General features: G+C 39.0%; 1 protein-coding gene across 4 annotated transcripts in view; it reads left to right on the plus strand.

Moving 5' to 3' along the window:
• Positions 1–25,497, plus strand: part of LOC126354624 (CCR4-NOT transcription complex subunit 7) — a 110,162-nt gene that overhangs the window by 36,173 nt on the left and 48,492 nt on the right. For all 4 annotated transcript variants that reach the window (XM_050004391.1, XM_050004388.1, XM_050004389.1 and 1 more), the window contains 2 exons: positions 18,491–18,687; positions 24,638–24,799. In XM_050004391.1, coding sequence (XP_049860348.1) covers positions 18,491–18,687; positions 24,638–24,799 — 359 coding nt within the window. The remainder of the gene's footprint in view (positions 1–18,490; positions 18,688–24,637; positions 24,800–25,497) is intronic.

Below are 25,497 nucleotides of genomic sequence, written 5' to 3' on the forward strand. Positions count from 1 at the left end.
ACAACAACGTTTTTATTTCTTCTCCGTAGATTTTAATACCTACTCCGAATTTTTCTTTTGTTTCCTTTACTGATTGCTCAATATACAGATTGAATAACATTGGGGAGAGGGTACAACCCTCTCTCACTCCCTTCCCAACCTATGCTTTCCTTTCATGTCCCTCGACCCTTATAACTGCCATCTGGTTTCTGTACAAATTGTAAATAGCCTTTCGCTCCCTGTATTTTACCCCTGCCACCTTTAGAATTTGAATTAGATTATTCCAGTCAGCATTGTCAAAGGCTTTCTCTAAGTCTACAAATGCTAGAAATTAAGTTTTGCCTTTCCTTAATCTTTCTTCTAAGATAAGTTGTAGGGTCAGTATTGCCTCACGTGCTCCAATATTTCTACAGAATCCAAATCAATCTTCCCCGAGGTCGGCTTCTACCAGTTTTTCCATTCGTCTGTAAAGAATTCGCGTTAGTATTTTGCAGCTGTGGCTTATTAAACTGATTGTTCGGTAATTTTCACATCTGTCAACACCTGCTTTCTTTGGGATTGGAATTATTATATTCTTCTTGAAGTCTGAGGGTATTTCGCCTGTTTCATACATCTTGCTCACCAGATGGTACAGTTTTGTCAGGACTGGCTCTCCCAAGGCCGTCAGTAGTTCCAATGGAATGTTGTCTACTCCGGGGGCCTTGTTTCTGCTCAGGTCTTTCAGTGCTCTGTCAAACTCTTCACGCAGTATCGTATCTCCCATTTCATCTTCATCTACATCCTCTTCCATTTCCATAATATTGTCCTCAACTACATCGCCCTTGTATAGACCCTCTATATACTCCTTCCACCTTTCTGCTTTCCCTTCTTTCCTTAGAACTGGGTTTCCATCTGAGCTCCTGATATTCATACAAGTGGTTCTCTTTTCTCCAAAGGTCTCTTTTAATTTTCATGTAGGCAGTATCTATCTTACCCCTAGTGAGATAAGCCTGTACATCCTTACATTTGTCCTCTAGCCATCCCTGCGTAGCCATTTTGCACTTCCTGTTGATCTCATTTTTGAGACATTTGTATTCCTTTTTGCCTGCTTCATTTACTGCATTTTTGTATTTTCTCCTTTCATCAATTAAATTCAGTATCACTTCTGTTACCCAAGGATTTCTACTAGCCCTCATCTTTTTACTTACTTTATCCTCTGCTGCTTTCAGTACTTCATCCCTAAAAGCTACCTATTCTTCTTCTACTGTGTTTCTTTTCTCCATTCCTGTCAGTTGTTCCCTAATGCTATTCCTGAAACTCTGTACAACCTCTGGTTTAGTCATTTTATCCAGGTCCCATCTCCTTAAATTCCCACCATTTTGCAGTTTCTTCAGTTTTAATCTACAGTTCATAACCAGTAGATTGTGGTAAGAGTCCACATCTGCCCCTGGAAATGTCTTACAATTTAAAACCTGATTCCTAAATCTCTGTCTTACCATTATATAATCTATCTGATACCTTGTAGTATCTCCAGGGTTCGTCCATGTACACAATCTTCTTTCATATTTCTTGAACCAAGTGTTTAAGTTGTACTCTGTGCAAAATTCTACCAGACGGCTTCCTCTTTCATTTCTTAGCCGCAATCCATAATCACCTAATATTTTTCCTTCTCTCCCTTTTCCTACTGACGAATTCCAGTCACCCATGATTATTAAATTTTCGTCTCCTTTCACTACCTGAGTAATTTCTTTTATCTCATCATATACTTCATAAATTTCTTCATCATTAGCAGAGCTAGTTGGCATATAATCCTGTACTACTGTAGTAGGCATGGGCTTCGTGTCTATCTTTGCCACAATAATGCGTTCACTATGCTGTTTGTAGTAGCTTAACTGCACTCCTATTTTTTTACTCATTATTAAACCTACTACTGCATTACTCCTATTTGATTTTGTATTTATAACCCTGTATTCACCTGACCAAAAGTCTTGTTCCTCCTGCCACCGAACTTCACTAATTCCCACTATATCTAACTTCAACATATCCATTTACCTTTTTAAATTTTCTAACCTACCTGCCCGATTAAGGGATCTTACATTCCACGCTCTTGATCCGTAGAACGCCAATTTTCATTCTCCTGATAACGATGTCCTCTTCAGTAGTCTCTTCCCGGAGATCCAAATGGGATACTATTTTACCTCCGGAATATTGTACCTAAGGGGACGCCATCATCATTTAATCATACAGTAAAGCTGCATGCCCTTGGGGAAAATTACAGCTGTAGTTTCCCATTGCTTTCAGCTGTTCGCAGTACCATCACAGCAAGGCCATTTTGGTTAGTGTTACAAGGCCAGATCAGTCAATCATCCAGACTGTTGCCCCTCCAACTACTGAAAAGGCTGCTGCCCCTCTTCAGGAACCACACATTTGTCTGGCCTCTCAATAGATACCCCTCCATTGTGGTTGCACCTACGGTACGGCTATCTGTATCACTGAGGCATGAAAGCCTCCCCACCAACAGCAAGGTCCATGGTTCATGGGGAGAATGCTGGAGTAACACCTTCAATTAACTTCAGCAAAAGACACATCTCAATTACCGCAACCTTCAATGACTGTCATTCAGTATACGTGTAAAAGATAAACGTAAATTTTAGAATAAGATACTCTGACCACATAAATCACATTTGGAACCCGCCTCATATAACAGAATCATCTCCCTTCTGGCATGAAAATGCCAGTAAGCAGTAATAATAATTTGTAGTCAGCTAATGCCCACATGCTACAATTCAAAATAGATACAACACAGTAATTTTAAGTGTAAAATATGCCACCCTTCTCACTTGAAAAACTATTTTTTGAGGTTATAATTTACACACAAAATTTCTGATAAAGGTTTTTTGTCTACCTGTCATTTCTAATAAAGCGGAGTTTTCAGTCCACAGATTCTCAGCTATAGCCCAGTTAAGATATTTTTGTTTCTCAGGATCCCACAAACTACTCTTTTCCTGGATTAGACTTGACAGTTTCTCATAGTCCACATGTTGTGTGTGAGAATTTCGGCTCATTCACCTGAAGAAAATAAATATTTCAGCAATTGTCTGTGTGGTCAGGTGATGAGATCAGCTGCATTGTGACTGTTCATGTGTTGGCGTACTGATTGGGGTGGGCGGTTATCATCCCCCTTTGTCTGTGTTGGTTGTTAATGGATTCTGCCAATGTTGGTGTCACTGGAACCACAACTTAATTTATGACATTATTATGTTCTATTGTTATCTGAACTTCTGTACAAAACTACCCTTCAGAGAAATAGCTTTATAAAAGACGTCCTAACATTTAAATTTATGTTCAAGGTTAACAATTTCCCTTTTTCAGAAATGCTTATCTTTATGTTGCCAGTCTGCATTTTATATCTTCTCTGCTTTGGGAATCAACAGTTATTTTACTGCTTAAATAGCAAAACTCAACAACTACTTTTATTGTCTAATTTCCTAATCATCTTCCATTAACATCACCTGATTTAATTCGACTAAACTAAATTACCCTTCATTTCTCATAGGTTTACATTTCTGCTTGTTCAGTGTACATATTGAATAACATTGGGAGAGACTGCAACCCTGTCTCATTCACTTTTTAGCTACTGCTTCCGTTTCATGCCCATCAACTGTCATAACTGCAGTCTGGTTCCTGTACAAGTCATCTGTCTACATCTACCTAGTGAGATAGTGCAGTGGTTAGCACACTGGACTTGCATTCAGAACAGTGGCTGAAATCTCTGTTCAGCTGTCCAGATTTAGGTTTTCTATGATTTTCCTAAATCAGTTGAGGCAAATGTCAGTATGATTACTATAAAAGGGCATGACTGATTTCCCTCCCTATCCTTCCCTAATCAGAGCTTGTGCTACATCTCTAAAGGTCTCGATGTTGACGGGACATTAAACTCTAATCTTTCTTCCTTGTTTTTGTAAAAGTCGTAGACAACTTTTTGCTCCTTTGTTTTTTACCTTTGCTACATTCAGAATTTCAAAGAGTGTATACCAGTGAACATTTTCAAAAGCTTTCTCTAAATTATCAAATGTTCAGAATGTTTTATCTTCTAAGATGAGTTGTAGGGTCATTATTGCCTCAAATGTTCCAAACAGATCCTGCACAGGGTTAGCTTCTACGAGTTTTTCTATTCTTCTGAAATATTATTTGTCAGTATTTCACAGCCATAACTTGTTAAAGTGATGCATGTCAGTGGGAATAGTTTTATCATGGCTGGCTTGTCCTAAGGATCTCAACAGTTCTGAGGGAATGTCATAAACTTCAAGGGACTTGTTTCTACTTAGGTCATCAGAGCTCTGTCAAATTCTTCCTCCCTGTACATAATATTGGTTTTGTTTTCTTTCTGCAGCTCTTCTGCATATCCCTTCCATCTAGCATCCTTCCCTTCCTTGCTTAGTATGAGGTTGCCATTTGAACTCTTAATAGTCTTGGAGTTGCTTTTGTTTTCTCCAAAGATCATGTTAATTTTTCTGTAGGTGGCATACAACTTCCCCATAGTTGTACAACTTTGAATTTTTTGCGTAGCCTTACTACGTTGACATTCTGTACTTCCTATCAATCTAATTTTTAGATACTTGTATTACTTTTGGCCTGCTTCATTTGCTGTGTTTTTATATTTTCTCCTTTCTTCGATTAAATTCAATATCTATCGTGTTATCTCAAGGATTTCTACTAGGTCTTGTCTTTTTACGCATTTGATTGTATGTTACCTTCACTATTTCATCTCTGAAGACTATCCGTTCATCTCTTACCCCTGTTTCAGCCAGACATTACCTAATACCCTCTCTGAAACTCTCAACAACCTCTAGTCCTTTCAGCTTATACATGTCTCATCTCCTTCATATCCTGTCTTTCCGAAATTTCTTCAGTTTCAATGCTTAGTTCTTATAGCGAGAGTCCCCTTCTGCTCCTTGAAATGTTTCAAAATCTCTGTCTTACCATTATGCTACAATCTGTTTGAAACTTTCCAGTGTCACTAGTCTGTTCAATGTCTATAACCTTTCACGCAATGGAAAATCTGGGATGGAAATAATGACAATTTTGTGAAAAGTATAGAATGCAACTCACCATGCAGTGGAGATGCAGGCAGGAAAAACAAGAAAGATTGCTAAACATGAGAGTTTTCGGCTAAAAGGCCTTTTTCTAAAGTAGACAAAAAAACACACACACACACACACACACACACACACACACACACACACACACACACACACACATTCACTCAAGAACTAGGTCTGGCCACTGAGACTGTCCTCAGTGGCCAGAGACAGTGGTCCTTTGTGTGTGTGTGTGTGTGTGTGTGTGTGTGTGTGTGTGTGTGTGTGTTTTACATCATCTTTAGAAGAAGGTGTTTTGGCCGAAAGCTCATGTGTCTAGCCATTTTTTGTTGTGCTGTCAGCAGCAACTCAACATCTCCTCTATATGGTGATAACAGTATACCCTTTCCATAATACTGACAATATTACAAAAAGGAGAGTTGTTACCATTTAGTAGAGACTCTGAGTTGCAGATAGGCACAACATCTGTGACTCAGCATCTCCGGTGTATGGTGAGTAGCAACAGTCCTTTTCATAATATTATCATTATTCCATCCTGAAGTTTTGTAATATTGTCATTAACCTTATTTCATGGTTTTTAAACCAAGTGTTAACAGTGATTAAATTTTGCTCAGTGCAGAATTCCACTAGAAGGCTTTTATGTTCATTCATCTCAGTCAGTCCATGTTTTCCTACTATTTTTCTATATTGTCCTGTTCTTACTATCAAATTTCAGTCTGTTACCTGCATACCTACCAACTTAAGGGTACTAACATTCCACATTATGTTGCATAGAATGCTAGTTTCATTTCTCCTAATGGCAATGTCCTCCTGAATAGCTGCTGCCTGGAGAGCAGAATGGGGGACTAATTTACCTGGGCAGTATTTTGCTAAGGAGAATGGCATCATTACAACATTCAGTAGAGCTGTATGTACTGTGGAAATATAACAGCTGTAGTTCCCGTTGCTTTCAGCCGTTTGCAGTACCATCATGCAAGTCGTTGTTTACTAATGTTGCAAGGCCAGATCAGTCAGTCATCCTGACTGGTACCCCCTTGCAACCACTGAAAATGCTGCTGTCCTCTCCAGGAGCCAAATATATATGTGACCTCTCCACAGGTAACCCCCTGATGTGGCTGCACCTTTGGTAAAGCTACAAGTATCTGTATCATAGAGGCATGCAAGCCACCCCAACTTGGCAAGGTCCCTGGTTCGTGGGGGGATATTTATATCTATCAAGGATACTTACATTAAATATATTTTGCAGAACATTAAGTAGTTCTTTCTATTTAATGTTATCATCATGTTCTGCTATGCTCTGGTGGGGAAATTCAAGGATATTTATATCTTCCAGGTTCTCTTGAATTATTAAGTGATGGCAGCAATATTTAAAAGCTTATTCTGTAAAGTCAGCATGAGATTTCAATAATTTGCAGCCCACATATAACTGGAAGAAGCAAAATATTTTTGTGACAATAGTTTTTGTAATTTCCTTAGAGGAAACATGTTTCAAACTGTTGTCTCTGTATGTCTTTAGGCTTTGGACTCCATTGCAACTAAAACTTCCCCTATTAATATTTGTGTATTGTTTGCCGGAGTGAATCAGAATCATGTGTACTTGGTTTTTCATTAGTATAAGTGATGTTTCGTGCCACTGTGAGATCGTAATTATGCTGTTTGCTGGCTAAGGAAATTTCATTCACCTCACTGTTTTATTTGTTTCTTCTTGAGTAATGCAGCAGGTAACTTTTCAAGTATTGTGAGGAGATTAGTTTCTGTGTTTGTTGTATGTGCTTCATTGTAACAGCATGGAGTATATGCTTGATGGTGGAAAGTTTATACAGGTGATCTAGATCATATTAATTTGGTACAAAAGTTCATACATTTATGTTTTGCATGTCGGCATTGCTATTGCCATGGTTTAATACATCAGTTGTCATTTCTTTTTTATTTGTAGTTCACTGTTGCTATTTGAGTTCACGTATTGCCATTTTGTCGTAAGGAAATAGCGAGTGGAGCTGTGGATGCTAGAAAACAAACTGCCAGTTGGAGAAATCAGAACATTTTCAACATATTCTTCTGTTTGAATTCAGTAGAAGGATGACAACAGTGGAGGCAGCCAGAAACATTTGTGCCATGTTAAGGGAAAATGCCTTTGGACTGAACATGGCAAGAAAAGTGTGTTCTCATTTTGAGGAGGATTGTTTTGATGTAAGTGACTCTCCACATTTAGGAAGACCTTTGAGATTTGATGAAGATTGTTTAAACATATTAATCCATAATGATCCACGTCATTGTACTCGAGAACTGGCAAATGTGATGAACTGTGATCATTCCACCAACTTGCCACATTTTTATGCAATGGGGAAGATTAAAAAATAAGATATACAGGTACCGCATGCTTTAAGCCAAAATAACAACACTCAGCAGATGGCCATATGTGCATCTCTGCTTGCTCAACATCAATTGAAATGTGAAAAACGACCGACCATTCCTATTCTGTATTGTTACTTACGACAAGAAATGGTGTATTTATGCTAGCATAAGGAAAAGAAAAGAATGGTTGAACCTAAACAAAACAGCAGCTACCAGTACAAAGACCTGCACACAGCCACAAGAAATAAAGTTTCACATCTGGTGGTACAGTGATGGTTTGGTGTGCTACGAATTACATCTCCAAGGTGTAACCATCACGGCTACCATTTATTGTTAACAAATGAGATGTTTTGCAGACACAGTCCAAGAACAACAGGCAGGAACACTGTGTGGAGTGATGCTACTCCACGGTAATGCCCACCCACATTCTGCTAGACAGACATAAAGGACTGCACAATAGTTGAGTTGGGAAGTCATTCCGCACTCACCTCGTTCACACGATCTTGTGCCCTCAGATTTTCAACTTCTCCTCTGTCTGTTAAACAGCCTGCCAAGAACTTCCTTTCTGAATGAAAATGCTCTCCGAACATGGCTTGATGAGTTCTTTGCCTGAAAACCATGTGATTTCTAAAATTCTGGAATCAAAGAGATACAACAGCATTGGCAGCCTGTTGTGAATAGTGAAATAGAACATATTAGTGATGACTAAAGTCTGTTATGCATATCTGTTGTGTTTATTAAACTTACGGGAAAACACTATAAATTTTTTGCACCACCCCAGTTATAATGACTTGTTTATAAATAGCACACAGAACACAGTAAGGAAATATTAAGACTTAATATAAAAGAGTGATTGAAGTAAGATTTTCGATAGTATTCTATTTCATGTGTAGCACAAATAGTACATTGTACGTATGTGTGTTACGTATTTCTGCAGTTCTGTGTGTTAAGTGCGTTCCCTTCAGAGATGATCATAGTCTTGTTCAGTTAATATGATTTAGCCATTCAAAACGGTGCTATACAGGGTGTCTCACAGTTCCCATCATAGGTTTCTTGGGTTTGTAGAGAGAGGACTTAGTAGATAGTTTTTATACAGAACCCACATCTGGAAATTTACCATTTGGATATAAAATAATTTTGAAGATTGGATCGTGGTACGGTACTTAACTGTAAAGCTGCACAATGCATGTATTAAGAGCTTTTTCCGATAGCTTCAGTCCATCACATTTTTGTCAGATTATGATGACAGCTGTAAGATGCAGTTCTTTTGCAACTAGGAGGCTTGTAGTGCTCATGACCACACACCTGGATTTGTGGACCATGTGTATGAAAGCATGCATTGCAGGTACACCTTGTATTGGGTTGGTGCACAAGTTCATAGTGTTTCCCTGTAACTCTAATAAAAACAAAGGTCTGCTTCATTATTTACAACAGTCTACCAATGCTAGGGTAACTTTTCAGTTCTGGGATTCTAGAAATTGTATAGTTTCCTGGCGAATAACTTGTCAAGCCATGATCATTGTGAAGTTTCATCCAGAAATCAAGTCTCTTAAAGGTTGTTTGATAGAGAACAGAGTGGCACAAGATCAGGTGAACAATGTGGGTGTGGAATAGGGTGACCAAATGTCCCGGAAAACTGGGATTGTCCCGGTTTTCATCCCCGTGTTCCGGTGTCCCGAAAATTTGTTTCGGGATGCTCAAAAGTCCCGGAATTCAGTTTTCAAATACATTTCATGGAATTTTCTCAAATTTTTGGGATTTCGCTATAGTAAAGGAAATAAAACACAAGAAATTAATATATTTTAGCTTATTTGTCTAAAACCTCCATTGTCCCATACTAGCAATCACAGTATCAGTATTGATACAATCGGGCAATAATTTACTTTGAGTGGTACTTCGGCCAACAAGTAGGAAGTTGTATTATTGTAACAGAGCTATGAAACCGTCCACTTGTCGCGCCACTTACTCAGACACTCATTGTCAGAACAGTGTAGTACTTGATGTTTTGTCAGACAAACTGCAATAGTTGTTTCTCATATTAGTGGTATTATTGCTGCAGTACTGTGAAACGCAATGCCGAAATGTGCCTGCAAGTTCCGTGACTGTTATTCCAAGGAATGGAATTTCATTGAGAAAGGTTGTTTTGATTACGAAGCAGAGTGCTCCGTATGTAACTGTTTTATTAGTATAAGTCATGGTGGACGTTCCGACATAGTTAATCACATCAGGTCAAAGAAACACATTAACAGATACAGTGCACCGAGCTGCAGTAAAACTCAACAAAATTATTTTGTGAAACATCAGTCAAGTGAAGAGACGAAAGTTCGAGCAGCCGAGCTTACACTAGCCTACCACACGGTAAAACATCACCAAACTTATAGATCTAGTGATTGTACTAATAAGCTTAACAGCATTATGTTTGATGATTCTTCCATTGCAAAAAAGTTTAGTTCAGCAAGAACTAAAGTGTCAGCCTTAGTGAAAGGAGTTATTGCTCCCCAGAGTGTAAAGGAAAACCTTGAATACATCAAAAAATCTTCTTTCTATGGGATATTCACTGATGCCAGCAATCATAAGACCACTAAAATGTTTCCATTTGTTGTTCAGTTTTTCGATATTAATCAGGGAATTCAGACCAAACTTCTGAAGGTGAGTTCCCTACTAAATGAAATATCTGACGAAATTTCAAGATTTTGTATGAATACTATCGAAATGTTTGATCTTTAGAAAAATAAATGTGTGGCATTTTGTGGAGACAACACCAACACAAACTTCGGTGGTTTAAAAAGACAAGGCAAATGCAACGTATTTACCAAATTAAAGGCAACATTGCATGAAGACATTGAAGGCACAGGATGCCCTGCACATGTTTTACACAATAGCGTGCAGACATCTGCTGACAGTTTAAGCTATGATATTGAAACTATCGTCATGATGGTATACTCACACTTTTACGTATATGCTGTCAGAACAGAGAGGCTTAAGGAGTTCTGTGATTATGTGGGAACTGAATATATGAAAGTAATGTGTCACTCGAAAAGTCGCTGGTTATCACTGTTTCCAGCAGTTGAAAGAGTAATCCGCCTGTTTGAACCGTTAAGATTTTTTCCTAAATGAAGACAAAGCCCCCAAAATATTGGTTCAGTTTTTCAGTAACCCTTTAAGTGAAGCCTACTTATGGTTCATTCACAGTCAGCTTAGCACTTTGCAGCATGGGACAAAGGAAATTGAAGGAAGCACGAAAAGTGTAATAGAGGTAAATGATGATTTGAAAAATACTCTGGAAACTTACTCAGAGGAGAGAACAGCAGTTCATTTCTTTTAATGTTAAATCTGTCCTTAAAAGAGCAGAAGTTTCATAAGCAGCAGAAAGGAGCTTTAGAGAAGAAGTTAACAAGTTTTATGAGACTTGTGTAAAATATCTCGGCAAGTGGAGCGCCTCATATTTACCCTCATCGTCGGTGTTTGATTGGATGTTACCAAAGAGAGTGCCAAAATGGGAAAGTGTTGAAGAGACAGTTTCTTGGCATTCTGACAAATTTTGTTGAAGAAAGTCTCCACAAGTGGAATGATGAAAAAAAAAAAAAACCACCATTGGAATGTCATGAGAAGTGGGTGAGTGTTTTTAAAAGCTGTGACTGTCTTCAGTATTACTCTGAGTTGGTAATAATTGCAAGATCTTTATTTGCAATCCCAGCCTGTAATGCCAATGTGGAAAGAATATTTTCGTTCATGAATATCCAGTGGACTGATGAAAGAAACAGAATGGAGGTGGACTCTCTTGAAGCAATCCTGCAGATCCTGTACAACTACAAAATGGATTGTGCCGAGTTTTATCACTGTGTCTCAAAGAACAAAGACATGATCAAAAAGGCTGGAGGCAGTGAAAATACCCTTTTCTCCAAGGACAGTCAATTCCATCTAAAAGTGCTCAGTAATATTAAAGCTCATGTTAATATTAATTGATAAAAATTGAATGGTTGTAAAATTTTGTAAAATCGTAATACATTTCTTTATTACTGTAAACGTTTATTAAATGTCATTAATTATACAGATAATCTATATTATATCAATGTTATGTATCCTCTTATTAGTTATAATAATCGAGTTAACAAAATGTATCAACAAAACATTAATATTTAAAATTAAGAAACCTGGGTACACGTGGAATGAGGTGTCCATTGGCACCCGGGCGAATGTGTCCCAGTTTTCACTGAAAATAATTTGGTCACCCTGGTGTGGAATGACTTCCCAATCCAACTCCTGTGTAGTGTTTCATGTCAGTCTAGCAGAATGCGGGCGGGTGTTATTGTGCAGTAGCATCACTTCACACAGTCTTCCTGGTCATTGTTCTTGAACTGTGTGTACAAGATGTTGTATTTATTAAAAATAAATGCCAGCAGTGATGGTTACACCTCAGAGAAGTAATTCTTAGTACACAACACTGTCATTGTTTCACCAGATGCATAAACATTTTTTTGTGGATGTGTGCAGGTGTTTTGCAGAGGTGGTTGCTGCTTTGTTTGGGCTCAACCATTCCTTTCTTTCTCTTACGTTAACATAAAGACACCATTTCCAGTCACCAGTAATAATACAGGATAGAAATGATCGATGTTGTTCACAGGTCAGTTGATGACGAGTAAGCAGAGATGCACATCTGGCCATCTGCTGATTAATCTCCCCCCCCCCCCCCCCCCCCCCCCCCTTAGAGCATGTGTTATCCGTACACCAATTTTTGATCCTTCCTCATTGCATGCAAATGTTGGGCAATAGTGGAATGGTCACTTTTCACCACACTTGCCAGTTCCTGAGTACACTGATGTGGTTCATTATGGATAAATGCGTTTAAACAATCTTCATCAAACCTCAAATGTTTTCCTGAATGTGGAGAGTCACTTAAGTCAAAATGATCCTCATTAAAACAAGAAAGTAATGTTTTTATGTTCTCTCTCCAATGGCATTATCCCCATACATAATGCAAATGTCTCTGGCTGCGACCACTACTGTCAACCCCTCTGTTGAACGCAAATGAATGAAGGTCTGAAATGATCAGATTTCTCCAGTTTGGCACTTGATTTTCCACCATTCACAGCTCCTCACTATCTCCAAATGACAAAAGACTGTGTAAATTCAAATAGCAACAGTGGACTACAAATAAAAGATGACAATTGATAAATAAACCCTTAGCAACTAGAATACCAGCATACAGAACAAAAACACTTTGAACCTATGCACACCACCCTAACACAAAGAATGGCAGGATCATCCATTGGAGCAGCTGCTCTGTAAGACGCAGGTCAGAGCTCATTGTCTGTTCCATGTGCGTACCATGAAGCGCGTGATTTGATAGTGATCAGATGATCAAAATTTGATTCACCAACCTCCCTTTCCAACTTCTAAAGCCTGTAATAGGAATTGGGAAACACTCTGTATATGCCAAAATTGAAGAGTGGGTAATACTAGGGTAGACTTTTGAGTGTGGGAATAAAACCATTCATTGTTTTCTCTCTCACTCAGTTATTCTCAGCACCAAAATCAATCTCTCTCTCTCTCTCTCTCTCTCTCTCTCTCTCTCTCTCACACACACACACACACACACACACACACACACACTGAAATGGATTAGTAATGAATAGAGTAGTACAAGTGAGACAGTTTAATTTTGAATTGTCTTTTGTCTCTATTATGACACAGTTATGTTTTGGAACGCAAGAAATCCTACAGTTTCGACATATTCAAGATTCCAGTCAGTTCCTTGTCAATTACGGATAATGTAGCATTACTGTTTTTACCTGTACCTACAAATCTTCAGAAGCTGTGCCGCTATTGTATCTGGCTGAAAATAGGTTATAAAAATTGGAAAATAGATTATAAAAAATTGGACAATAGTCAGTGGTGTGGTCTACACTGAGATCAGTTCAGACACTAACTGCATGTAGATGTTGAATAAACCACTGTTTGTGGCCAGATCAAGTCTCATTTACTTAAACTATACGCAGATAATTGGGTAGCCACATACTAAACTTGGTTGGTGTCCTATCATCAATTGCCGATGGGGAGGGGGGGGGGGAGGGGGAGAAAAAAAAAAGTTGCATCACCTAGGAGGTGTTGTGCAGTATAAATGGAAGTTAGTAGCTGTGTTTCTACAACTGAAAGATGATGTCTCTTCAAATTTCACTCCAGTCAAACAAAATTGGTGCCAGTAATGCCCATCAGCTGATTTGTCTCCAGTTGAGCACGTATGTTACATTATCTGACAACTTCAGCATCGCCCACGAACACCATTAATCATGCCACTGTTGACTGACAAAGTGCAAATAAGGTTTGCTGTAAAGGTCTTGAGCATTAGTTTCCTTTGAGACTGGATGTGGTGAGTTGATGTTAATTGAGAATGTTTTTGATGCACAAAAGACACCATTATTAATGCTTTACTGAATTTGAATGAGGTGGTTTAATAGGGCTACAAGAAACTGGACCTTCATTCTGCAAAGACATGACAGGAATGTAGCCACTGTACACCATTGCTAGTAGTGGTGGTCATGACAATATACAGTCGCAAGAAGACCGGTCTCTAGACTGCCACGTGGCGCTATCGAGAGGGAAGACCATCGTGTTTGGTGTATGACTCTGGTGCGTCTTACTGCATCTGCAGCAGCAGTTTGAGCAGCAGTTGGCACCAGTGACACAATGAACTGTAACAAATTTGTTACTTGAAGAACAGTTCCAAGTGAGACGCCCAGTAGCGTGCATTTCACAAACCCCAAACCACTGCCATTTGCAACTTCAGTGGTGTCGAGCAAGAGCTCATTGATGTGCAGGATGGAGGTCTGTTGGGTTTCCTGATGAAAGCTGATTCTGCCTCGGTGCAGTGATTGCCATGTGTTGGGAGAAGGCCAGTTGAGGGCCTGCAACAAACCAATCTGCATACGGGACACACTGGACATATGCCTGGAGTTGTGGTCTGGGATGCGATTTCGTGGTTATCCCATGCACTCTGACTGCAAAATGGTATGTAGTTTGGTGATTCGGCCTCTCATGCTGCCATTCATGAACAGCATTTCAAGATGTTAACAGGATAACCCACCCACATGTTGTAACCGAGCATGCACTACAATGTGTCAACATGTTTTGGTCTGCTCGATCACCTGATCTGTCTCCAGTTGAGCACATACAGGGTGTTTCAAAAATGACCGGTATATTTGAAATGGCAATAAAAACTAAACGAGCAGCGATAGAAATACACCGTTTGTTGCAATGTGCTTGAGACAACAGTACATTTTCAGGCAGACAAACTTTCGAAATTACAGTAGTTACAATTTTTAACAACAGATGGCGCTGCAAGTGATGTGAAAGATATAGAAGACAACGCAGTCTATGGGTGCGCCATTCTGTACGTCGTCTTTCTGCTAGAAGTGTGTGCTGTTCACAACGTGCAAGTGTGCAGTGGACGACATGGTTTATTCCTTAGAACAGAGGATTTTTCTGGTGTAGGAATTCCACCGCCTTGTTGTTGCAACAAGACGAAGTTTTCAACGGAGGTTTAATGTAACCAAAGGACCGAAAAGTGATACAATAAAGGATCTGTTTGAAAAATTTCAACGGACTGGGAACGTGATGGATGAACGTGCTGGAAAGGTAGGGCACCGCGTACGGCAACCACAGAGGGCAACGCGCAGCTAGTGCAGCAGGTGATCCAACAGCGGCCTCGGGTTTCCGTTCGCCGTGTTGCAGCTGCGGTCCAAATGACGCCAACGTCCACGTATCGTCTCATGCGCCACAGTTTACACCTCTATCCATACAAAATTCAAACGCGGCAACCCCTCAGCGCCGCTACCATTGCTGCACGAGAGACATTTGCTAACGATATAGTGCACAGGATTGATGACGGCGATATGCATGTGGGCAGCATTTGGTTTACTGACGAAGCTTATTTTTACCTGGACGGCTTCATCAATAAACAGAACTGGCACATATGGGGAACCGAAAAGCCCCATGTTGCAGTCCCATCGTTCCTGCATCCTCAAAAAGTACTAGTCTGGGCCGCCATTTCTTCCAAAGGAATCATTGGCCCATTTTTCAGATCCGAAACGATTACTGCGTCACGCTATCTGGACATTTTTTGTGAATTTGTGGCGGTACAAACTGCCTTAGACGACACTGCGAACACCTCGTGGTTTATGCAAGATGGTGCCCGGCCACATCGCATGGCCGACGTCTTTAATTTCCTGAATGAATATTTCGATGATCATGTGATTGCTTTGGGCTATCCGAAACATACAGGAGGCGGCGTGGATTGGCCTCCCTATTCGCCAGACATGAACCCCTGTGACTTCTTTCTGTGGGGACACTTGAAAGACCAAGTGTACTGCCAGAATCCGGTAACAGTTGAACAGCTGAAGCAGTACATCTCATCTGCATGTGAAGCCATTCCGTCAGACATGTTGTCAAAGGTTTCGGGTAATTTCATTCAGAGACTATGCCATATTATTGCTATGCATGGTGGATATGTGGAAAATATCGTATATAGAGTTTCCCAGACCGCAGCGCCATCTGTTGTTGACAATTGTAACTACTGTAATTTCGGAAGTTTGTCTGCCTGAAAATGTACTGTTGTCCCAAGCATATTGCTACAAACGGTGTATTTCTATTGCTGCTCGTTTACTTTTTATTGCCGTTTCAAATATACCGGTCAATTTTGAAACACCCTGTATGTTACATTATCTGACAACCCCAGCATTGCCCACAAACACCATTAATCAAGCCTCTGTTGACTGACCAAGTGCAAAAGGCACGGAACTTCACCCCACGGACTGACTTCCACCACGTGTACAGCACAGTGCATGCACATTTGCTTGCTTCCATTTGACAGTGTGGCAGTTACACTGGTCATCAGCATACCTCCATTTCACATTTGCAATGACTTACATTAACCTGTGGTCTTGCAATGTTAATAACCTACATATGTTACTGAGGCAAATGTATTCCTGAAATTACATCAGTCTACATTAATTATTTTTTGGTGTTGAGAGTTTTTCCTCCATCTGTGTATAATAGTTACAGCGCAGTAACCTAACAATGAGTAGCAACAAATACTTAACACAGTCACAGAATTATATCCTTAATACAATGTCTTTCAGATTTAGCGGACAGATTGAGACAAACGTGATATGTGATGATGGGCACAGCAGTTATCACTTGAAAGCACCACAGTTTGCAGTCGAATGCGGTTGTCATGGTTTACATTAGCAGTTATTGAAATTTAACACTGCCAGTAGGAATAATTAGTTCACTGTCAGTCATAAAATCATGGAACGTATTCCCAGACACGAAATTTAGGTAAATCGCAGTACATTTTCGGATTAGTAAACTGTAAAAAACTGTCTGCAGTAAATTATCTTAGATTTTCAGACATAGATGTTGATGCTTTCTAAGACACCACAGACTTACATATAGTAGCTTTCAACCTTACCCTTTAAAGTTTTCAATAATTGAAACTAAAGTTAGCTGTTTTTATTTACTGCATTTTTGTAAATTACAATTAAAGATTTACTTTCCTGAGTAAGTGAATAATGGAAGAAGCTTTTTTCGAAAAATGAGTTTTATATACAATAATTTCTGTTGAATTTTACTAGCTAGTTTGCCAAAGTATGAAATTCTAATCCTGTAACATTGTTTTACCTGAAGAAGCTGTTTACTTAGAAACTAAATGAGTGCATAAGTTTCTAACATGTTTTCTTCATTAGCTTTATAAATGCTATAGTTATTGACTTGACATTTTTCATCTACTATATCTACATTATTAATTGGATATATGTTTACATATGAATAATGCTAATGGAGTTTTAGGTTTCTCGTGTTTTGTAATTAGTTTATTTTTCTGGTAAACTAGTCACACTAATGAATTTTAAGTAACCAAAAGAATGTAATAGATGATAAAGTTAATTTGGTTAAATCCTGGGTCAATATTTGGTATTTTAGGTACACATGCCATATAAATCACGATATTGAAAATATTCGCAAAAAAAAAAAAAAAAAAAAAAAAAAAAAAAAAAAAAATAAATAAATAAATAAAAAATTGTGGGGGTAAGATGAGCATAACAGATGGAAAGGACCCAGCTGCTTGGGTAAAACATCTGTGTGTTTCATCAGTCTCACAAGTTTTAATTAGAGGAGAGATTTTTAGAAATACCATTTCATTTAATAATTCACAGCACAGTTCGGTATGTCTTCTCAGATCTAAAGATTTAAACTAAAAAATAACTAGGACTGGAGGCGAACCACTAATAATGCCTTCAGCACAAACTAATTTAACAAGTAAATTACGTAGAGCAAAGATCAGGAGGCCACAGTCCTTAATGATTAAATAAACGTTTCGGAGCTAAAACAGAGCAACGGTACTAGACTTTTGAACAGTTGTAGAGAAACCAACCAACCAACTCATTTAGCATCTGGAAGAAAGCCGTTACGTCTCCCCTGACCCTGGGCTCTGGGCAACTTTTCCGTAACTCTATGCTGTTCTAAACCTCACCAGTCCTTTTGTTCCATCCCTCTACTTTCCCCTTCAGCACATCTGCCAGAAGAAGGAGCCATTGACTCCAAAAGCTTGCACATTTCCTTAACTTTTGTGTGTTGCCTTTTGCTGCTGCTTGGTGGATTGCTATGCTATGTTGTGTAATGTGATAGTTAAAAGTGCAAGACTGTTATGTTGCCATACGTGTACTGGTATATTTTATTAATATTCACAATATTATGTGTCTGATACAAATGAAAAAAATGTGTTTCTGATAAGAGCAAGCTTGAATGTTTATTGTGGTAAATCAAAGTAATCTTTAAGCACCTTGAATGTGAACGTTTTGCCTCAAATCAATAGTAGAGAGTGCTTTACAAATGCATACAGTTAAGCAATTATCTAGAAGAATTTTTGTCAAAAACAAAGGAATAGAAATAGTTTCACTATGTCTAACAAAATGTCTGTAAAACTCAAATGCTTCATAAAGAAATTTTATTGTGATAAACCTTACATTAGTAATGATGATGCGTTTTGACAATTGATGAATGGGAGTTTTTTTCCCCAGGATACTGAGTTCCCTGGTGTTGTTGCACGACCGATTGGCGAATTCCGCAGCACAGCAGACTATCAATATCAATTGCTACGCTGCAATGTTGATCTGTTACGGATTATCCAGTTGGGGTTGACGTTTCTAGATGAGAATGGCAAGACACCTGGTGGTGCATACACAACTTGGCAGTTTAACTTCAAATTCAACTTATCGTAAGTTTTAAAAGTCATAAATTATATCTTATCAGTTTTCTGATGAAATTAATGTGTCAGCATGGTAGGGAGTAATGTTGAGACTGAGGCCAGAAAGGAACTAGACTTTCATTTCATTAACTATATTGAATCCCATATAGTTTCCGAATCTCATTTGATCAGTTTGTGGGCATGCCGAACGATTTTACGTCCCTGTACAGAACAAATGTATGAAAGTTGAGCAACAGTATTTGAATTTTCGTGGCAGATCCCTCAATTCATACTAAATGAAGTTCATGTCAGAACATGACAATATGCTAACCTCATTTCTTAAATCAGTCTATTTTGTGTGGAAATTTCAAGTTTTCGGAGAAAAGAATATTGATGGAAATGGCTCCATTGTCATTAATAATACACTGCTGGGATTGGGGTGGGGGGCCAACAGCCTCAAGGACTGTTCAGCAGCGCCAGAGTATAATATGTGCATGTTGAGGGCTTGTAGTGTTAGCAATTCATTTGTCACGTTATAGGCGATCGGGAGGTCTGTCTGGGCTCTTTTGTTTTGACTCTGCAGGAAGTAGCTGTGCTGTGTTTAGAGGTGAACACAGTTTGCAATTTTCATTCTGGGGTACAACTGTGTGCCACTGATGAGTATGTACTGCTGTTGAACAGCTTCAACTATTTGAGCAGGATTGCATTATTGGCCTTTGGGAACCTGAATGGACAAATTGATGGATTGCTGCACACATTAGGGCACAGTGGATTGGTGGTGTGTCACTGCACTCAGTAGTGGCCTGTGGAACATTCCCACACCTGTGGACCAGGTTGTGGATATCTGCATAGTAAAGATGTATGTCAAGATCAGAGCATTATACAAGCAGCAGTAGCCCACGGCATGTCATCCAGGAATAAAATCAGGGCACATGTTGCATCTGCTGCATAATCAGGAATCATTGGGAGCTGTTTGCTTGCAGAGGGTTAAAATTGTGTGCCTCTGGCCATATTCCCACTGACATCACGACCCCACCAAACATTACTACTGTGATGGTGTGAAAGAGTTGACTGGAGAGTGGAGTGGCAGTCTGTTGTCTTCAATGATGAGAGTAGATTCTGTCTGAGTGTGAATGACGGATGTAACCGTGTTTGGTTTATACTTGGTGCCGGCTGCTGTGGCCGAGCGGTTCTAGGCACTTCAGTCCAGAACCGTGCTGCTGCTACGGTCGCAGGTTTGAATCCTGCCTCGAGCATGGATGTGTAATGTCCTTAGGTTAGTTAGGTTTAAGTAGTTCTAAGTCTAGGGGAGTAATGAACTCAGATGCTTAGAGCCATTTGAACCATTTGTATACTTGGTGAGCTGCTTATTGCAAAGTGAACGTGCCCACAATGCCCAGGTCCCATTCCAGGCTTAGTGGTATGGTGGGGTCATCAGTTACAACTCAGTCATATTGGTGTTTCTGCAGGGTAAAGTAACCAGTGCCTGTATGTGAGAATACAAGTCTGTGTTGCCACCAATGTACTCTTTGTTGATGTGACTGTTTGGGCAACCTTCACTGTACGTGTGTTTCATTTGGTCCTACAGTGATAAATTACGTGTCACCTCACTTATCAGTTAAATGACCCATGTTCTTTGGTGTTAGTTTTTCCAGTCAGTGTATCTCCAGTGTTCTTTATTTAAGGAGAAAACTTAGTAATGTTACTGATAGCCTCGTAAGGGGTCTTCACGTGGACCATAGTTTATGGCAATATTTGTCAACGTAAGTGTTGCCGTCAACATTACTGCAGTGTGGCTGCTGTAGACATATTTTGTGGTACAGCTTCTTTGCAATATAGCTGTTGGTGCAGTCTTTTGCAGGTAGTTGCCAACATATTGTGGAGATGTTGCCAATGTTGTCCATCAAATGTGGAGACTATTTAGATTTCAGGACAATATCTGTCTCTGTCCTAGTCTGTAGTCTGTAAATGTTTCCATTTTGCTGTCCGCTTTGTTTCCCACTTTTCTCACCAATAGTGCTGCAGTCAAAATACAGTCTGATACGTTCATTTGAACTGAATTTCTTTTTGTTATCCATCATACTTACTGTGCTGCATGAAATTCTGTAAAACATTGCACAATTGTAAAGAGTTTGCAGAGGTAAAAACACGTGTAAACTTCGCATGTGGTTGATTTTTAACTTATACATTCCAGTGATTGAAATGTAGATAAGGTGCCAAAATGTATTTAAAATTGAGAGCAGAATGATACCACATGCCGTATTGGAGTTATTGTGTTTTATATCCAATGGACAGTCATGCATGACGTGCCTATTAATGTCCTTGCCCATCGTGAATCGTGTAGTCATAAAAATTGTCATATCACATAAAATGATTGAAGGTTTTAAAACAGTTTTTTTGCAAATGTGTTGCATACATTGTATGATAAACACTTGACTTTTTGATTCACTGAGGCGTGGAAGTATATTGTCCACAGCAGTGAGAGGTCAGCGAATCAGGATGCATACAGTTGTCCAAAGCATTCTAGGAAAACTCAGGCAGCACACACATACACATCCACAGCTCCTGAGGAAATTGCATAGCAGGATGTGTGTATATATATCTACAGCAGTGAATGGTTAATAGTGAACTACTTTACTGGTTTTCATCTTGTGGCACTATTTAAGACTTCCAGCAAATAAGTGTTTCTGCTAATAAGCATCAGCACCTTCCTGCGGCGAACAGACTGCTTCTCTGATTTAAGATGTTCCTCAACATTACTTTTATTTTCGCACCCAGTTTGGTAATTATGAGATATAGAGAACATTGATTTCAATCCTTCATGGGCAGTCAAACCTGTTGCCACTGCAACAGGTAGATTGGACAAGCTGCTTACCATAGAAATAGAACAAAAAATAACTCTATTAGCACTTTAGGGAATGACTTCTGGCGTGACCAAAAAAATACAGATTTTGTTTACATGTTGCTGTACTCCAAAGTGTGAGCACTATAAACTGGCAGTCGGCCTCAAGTGTAAACAAACTAGATTTCACGAGCTGCGAAATCGTTGCGAAAGAACAGTGACCCGTATATGTAATAAGTTTCTTTTAATTTACGTCTACTGTCACAAACTTTTTGTTAACAGATTGCCGGTTTCGGTCTTTAATGACCATCATCAGATCTGTTTCATAAAAACAAAGTCCTAATGTACTGCAGCCATAGTGGCATTGTCAAATGTTAAATGCGGAATCAGCACCAGCATCGTCAAATACATATAATAACATCACACCCACAAGTCTTGTTGTCAGTAGTACTACTGCTATGTCAGTAGTACTACTACTATGATTTGTTGAGTCAATGCAATGCCAATTTGCTGCACTATGCTGAGTAAAAGGAGGTCTGATACAATATTAGGAGGTCGTATCCCAAGACTTTTGTCATCTCATTGTTTCTTTGATAGAATACTTCATCTAGATAAAATTTGCTATGAAATAGCATTTATTATGTAAGATTGTGTTTCCACATTTTGGGACAGAATTTCCACCTGTATTTGCATTTATTGCAAATGCATTTTTTTTTCAGATTGCTATAGTTGTAAGATACCAGTATGCATTTGGTAGTAAATATGACACTTTTGCCACTGGTATTATTTCTAACAGGGAAGTAACCTCATTTTCAGTCACTAACATTGCACCACGCACACTTCAGCTCCATTGTTTTTGCATCTTTGTTCCGTGTTATTAGTATTACTCAGTAAACATCTCCATTTTTTAATGCACAATTGTCATAGGCATACAAGTCTCTGCACTATCAGTTGAATACTGCCTCCCTTCCTCCCTCCCCCTTTTTTCTGCCTTCTCTTTATCATCCCCACATCCACAGGCTTTTTGTATCAAGACATGCTGTTGATGATTCTATTATCTCTTGCTACATTATATTATGTTCTGAATTTGTACTTTTAAAAACAAATTGTTAATGTCAGTTGTTGTGATATGGATATAAAGAAACTGTTCATGAAGTGGCATCATACGTAAACATGTAGGAAGATATAAACTTACTTTGAGAAGCAGGGACTGCACTTGGTAGAAGAGAGGAAATCTGGAAGGTTATGAGACTGGTAAGTCAGTTATTGTAGTATTGATCCTTACCAGTCTCTCGTTCCCACTAACCGAACACTAGTGGAAGCATTAATATGAAAGCCACATATAGTATAAATCATTTTTGACATCCAAACAGCGTATGGCATTAACACGGATGCACAGTATCGTCTGTCAGTTACACAGTTACACAAATGGGGATTTTGTGGTTCTCTTTCGGTTTATTCAGCACTTCTTCCTTGCCGAATGTCATTTTGGGTTCAGGGTTAGGACTGTTCTTGCTGATAAATTGCCCCAATTCACAGTGTCCTTCAGGGGAATGTTTTAAGCATGGCTTTGTTCACAGTTTCTGTCTGTAGCATATAATCCACAATGAGGAGTCGTGTGAACTGCTCATCACCAGACTGTGCCTTCCCAGTGAGTTTACTGTATTCAACGCTGAACACTACGCGATCATATAACGGTGTATCAGGTGAAATGTGATCATGGTTTGAAATTCTGGATCTACTCTGATGCACTCAGCTTGCTCTGGATACTATCCAGCTTAGATATACAATAAGTTAAACTGCCCGGATCATACGTGATGCCCTTTTGCAGTTGCAAAGACAGGGAAAGGAGTTGTTGTTCTGCTGGGTACTAATTCATATGGGTATTCTTGAGAATGAATTTTGCTGATGCTGCAGCGAAGGAGACGTGCACCCTTCTTGACATAATCCACTGTCCTATCCCTCCACATGCCATGGTGTCATTGCTGAGAAGGTGCATCATGCATCTTTGGGAGGAAGAGTGGTTGGAGATGACAGATAACAAGCTGCGATCAATAAAAAGAGGCTGTAAGGTCGTGGTGGAAGTCTTTCTGGCCAGTTAGAAGAGTGATGTGTGCTTAACAAATCTTTGAACAGGAAGCAGCTCACTAACCCATAGCTTTTTTCTCAAACTTAATGATGTGCTGGTTTGTTTGTTGCATGTGACATGCTGATTACAGTTTGACACATTTTAACTGAGATTCGTTTATACAGACCAGAGGGTAGAAACGGGTTTATTGGCAGACCTGCCCTTTATTTTAAGTGATGATGAGATGATGTGACATATGATTTAAAATTGTGTGTTTTGTCTGACCTTCCTAAGCTGTTAGGTAGGACATTTTAGTGTGTGTAGGGGATGATTGGCCCATTAAGTTATTACGTTAGTGAACAGCCAATCATGTTTTCTTCATTTTCTTCTTGGTTTCTGTCCTGCTCTGGTAACAACATTTTAATAGTTTGTCTTATATTGATTTTTATTTTTGTACCGTTAAGAGTGACTTCGTGTGCTGAGTGTGAGAGAGATCAGACGTGATCGTGTGTAGCTTTTTTGCATATCTGGACTTGTTCTAGCCTTATTAAAAAATGCAGTAAATGTAAGGATGCTGATAGCCATGATGTTAAGCACCATAAATAAACAACAAAAAACAACAACAATAATATCTCTCATCACAAGCTTTTCCTCTTGTTCTGAGGAAAGGGGCCCTTATTCTGAAATAACGGTTTAAAGTCTGTGTGTTTCTGTTCGTTGTCATTAGTAGATTTTCTCTCTGTACTATAAATATTTACTATAAATATTTTCTGTTCATTAATAACTTTCGTAGACATGTGTATTACTATTGCTACTGGCTCTGAATAAAAATGTGATATAAGAGCCAGTTGTTTTACAGTAAGTTACTAAGTTATGAGTGGACATTTCACAGTTGCATCAATATCTGTGAACTTTTACAGTATCCACATTAACAACAGAACACAAAATAGGTCTTTCACCACTTATTTAGATGGCATACTTGTAAGCAGTAATCTTAAGTTACTGAAACCAAACAGTATTTCGGTGTTACCTTTACGAGCTTTGTCACAGTGTTATTGTTTCTGGTTTAGGGAAGATATGTATGCCCAAGACAGCATCGACCTGTTGCAGAATTCAGGTATTCAGTTCAAGAAACACGAAGAAGAAGGGATAGACCCTTTAGATTTCGCAGAACTTTTAATGACATCTGGCATTGTTCTAATGGATAATATAAAGTGGCTGTCATTTCACAGGTATGTTCAATAACTTTAAGTAAAACAGTGTTATGGGAATGAAATAACCTCCTTGTTTATTGTGTGAATTTGGTAGTCCTTAGAATTTGATTGTAGCATGCTTGGGGAACTCTGTAATACCAATACTGTACTGTTGCCTTTTGGTGTATGCTGCTGCAATAATCATTAAGACATATTTTGGCTTTAATGATTGTATTCCTGCTGCTTAAAGGGAAAGGTAACTCAGCACAGACATTTGGCACTTGATTTATTTTTGTTGAAATAATATTCTGGGTAGAACTGTAAAACATTATAGATAGAAGATGCCTGTAATTGTTTTGAATGTGTTGTTATTGAAAACTGTATATGAGAATGTGTTGTTGTTGTGGTCTTCAGTCGTGAGACTGGTTTGATGCAGCTCTCCATGCTACTCTATCCTGTGCAAGCTTCATCTCCCAGTACCTACTGCAACCTACATCCTTCTGAATCTGCTTAGTGTATTCATCTCTTGGTCTCCCTCCACAATTTTTACCCTCCACGCTGCCCTCCAATACTAAATTGGTGATCCCTTGATGCCTCGGAACATGTCCTACCAACCGATCCCTTCTTCTGGTCAAGTTGTGACACAAACTTCTCTTCTCCCCAATCCTATTCAATACTTCTTCATTAGTTACGTGATCTACCCATCTAATCTTCAGCATTCTTCTGCAGCACCACAT

The sequence above is a fragment of the Schistocerca gregaria genome, chromosome 3 (assembly GCF_023897955.1).
Source record: "Schistocerca gregaria isolate iqSchGreg1 chromosome 3, iqSchGreg1.2, whole genome shotgun sequence".
NCBI classification, from domain to species: domain Eukaryota; kingdom Metazoa; phylum Arthropoda; class Insecta; order Orthoptera; family Acrididae; genus Schistocerca; species Schistocerca gregaria.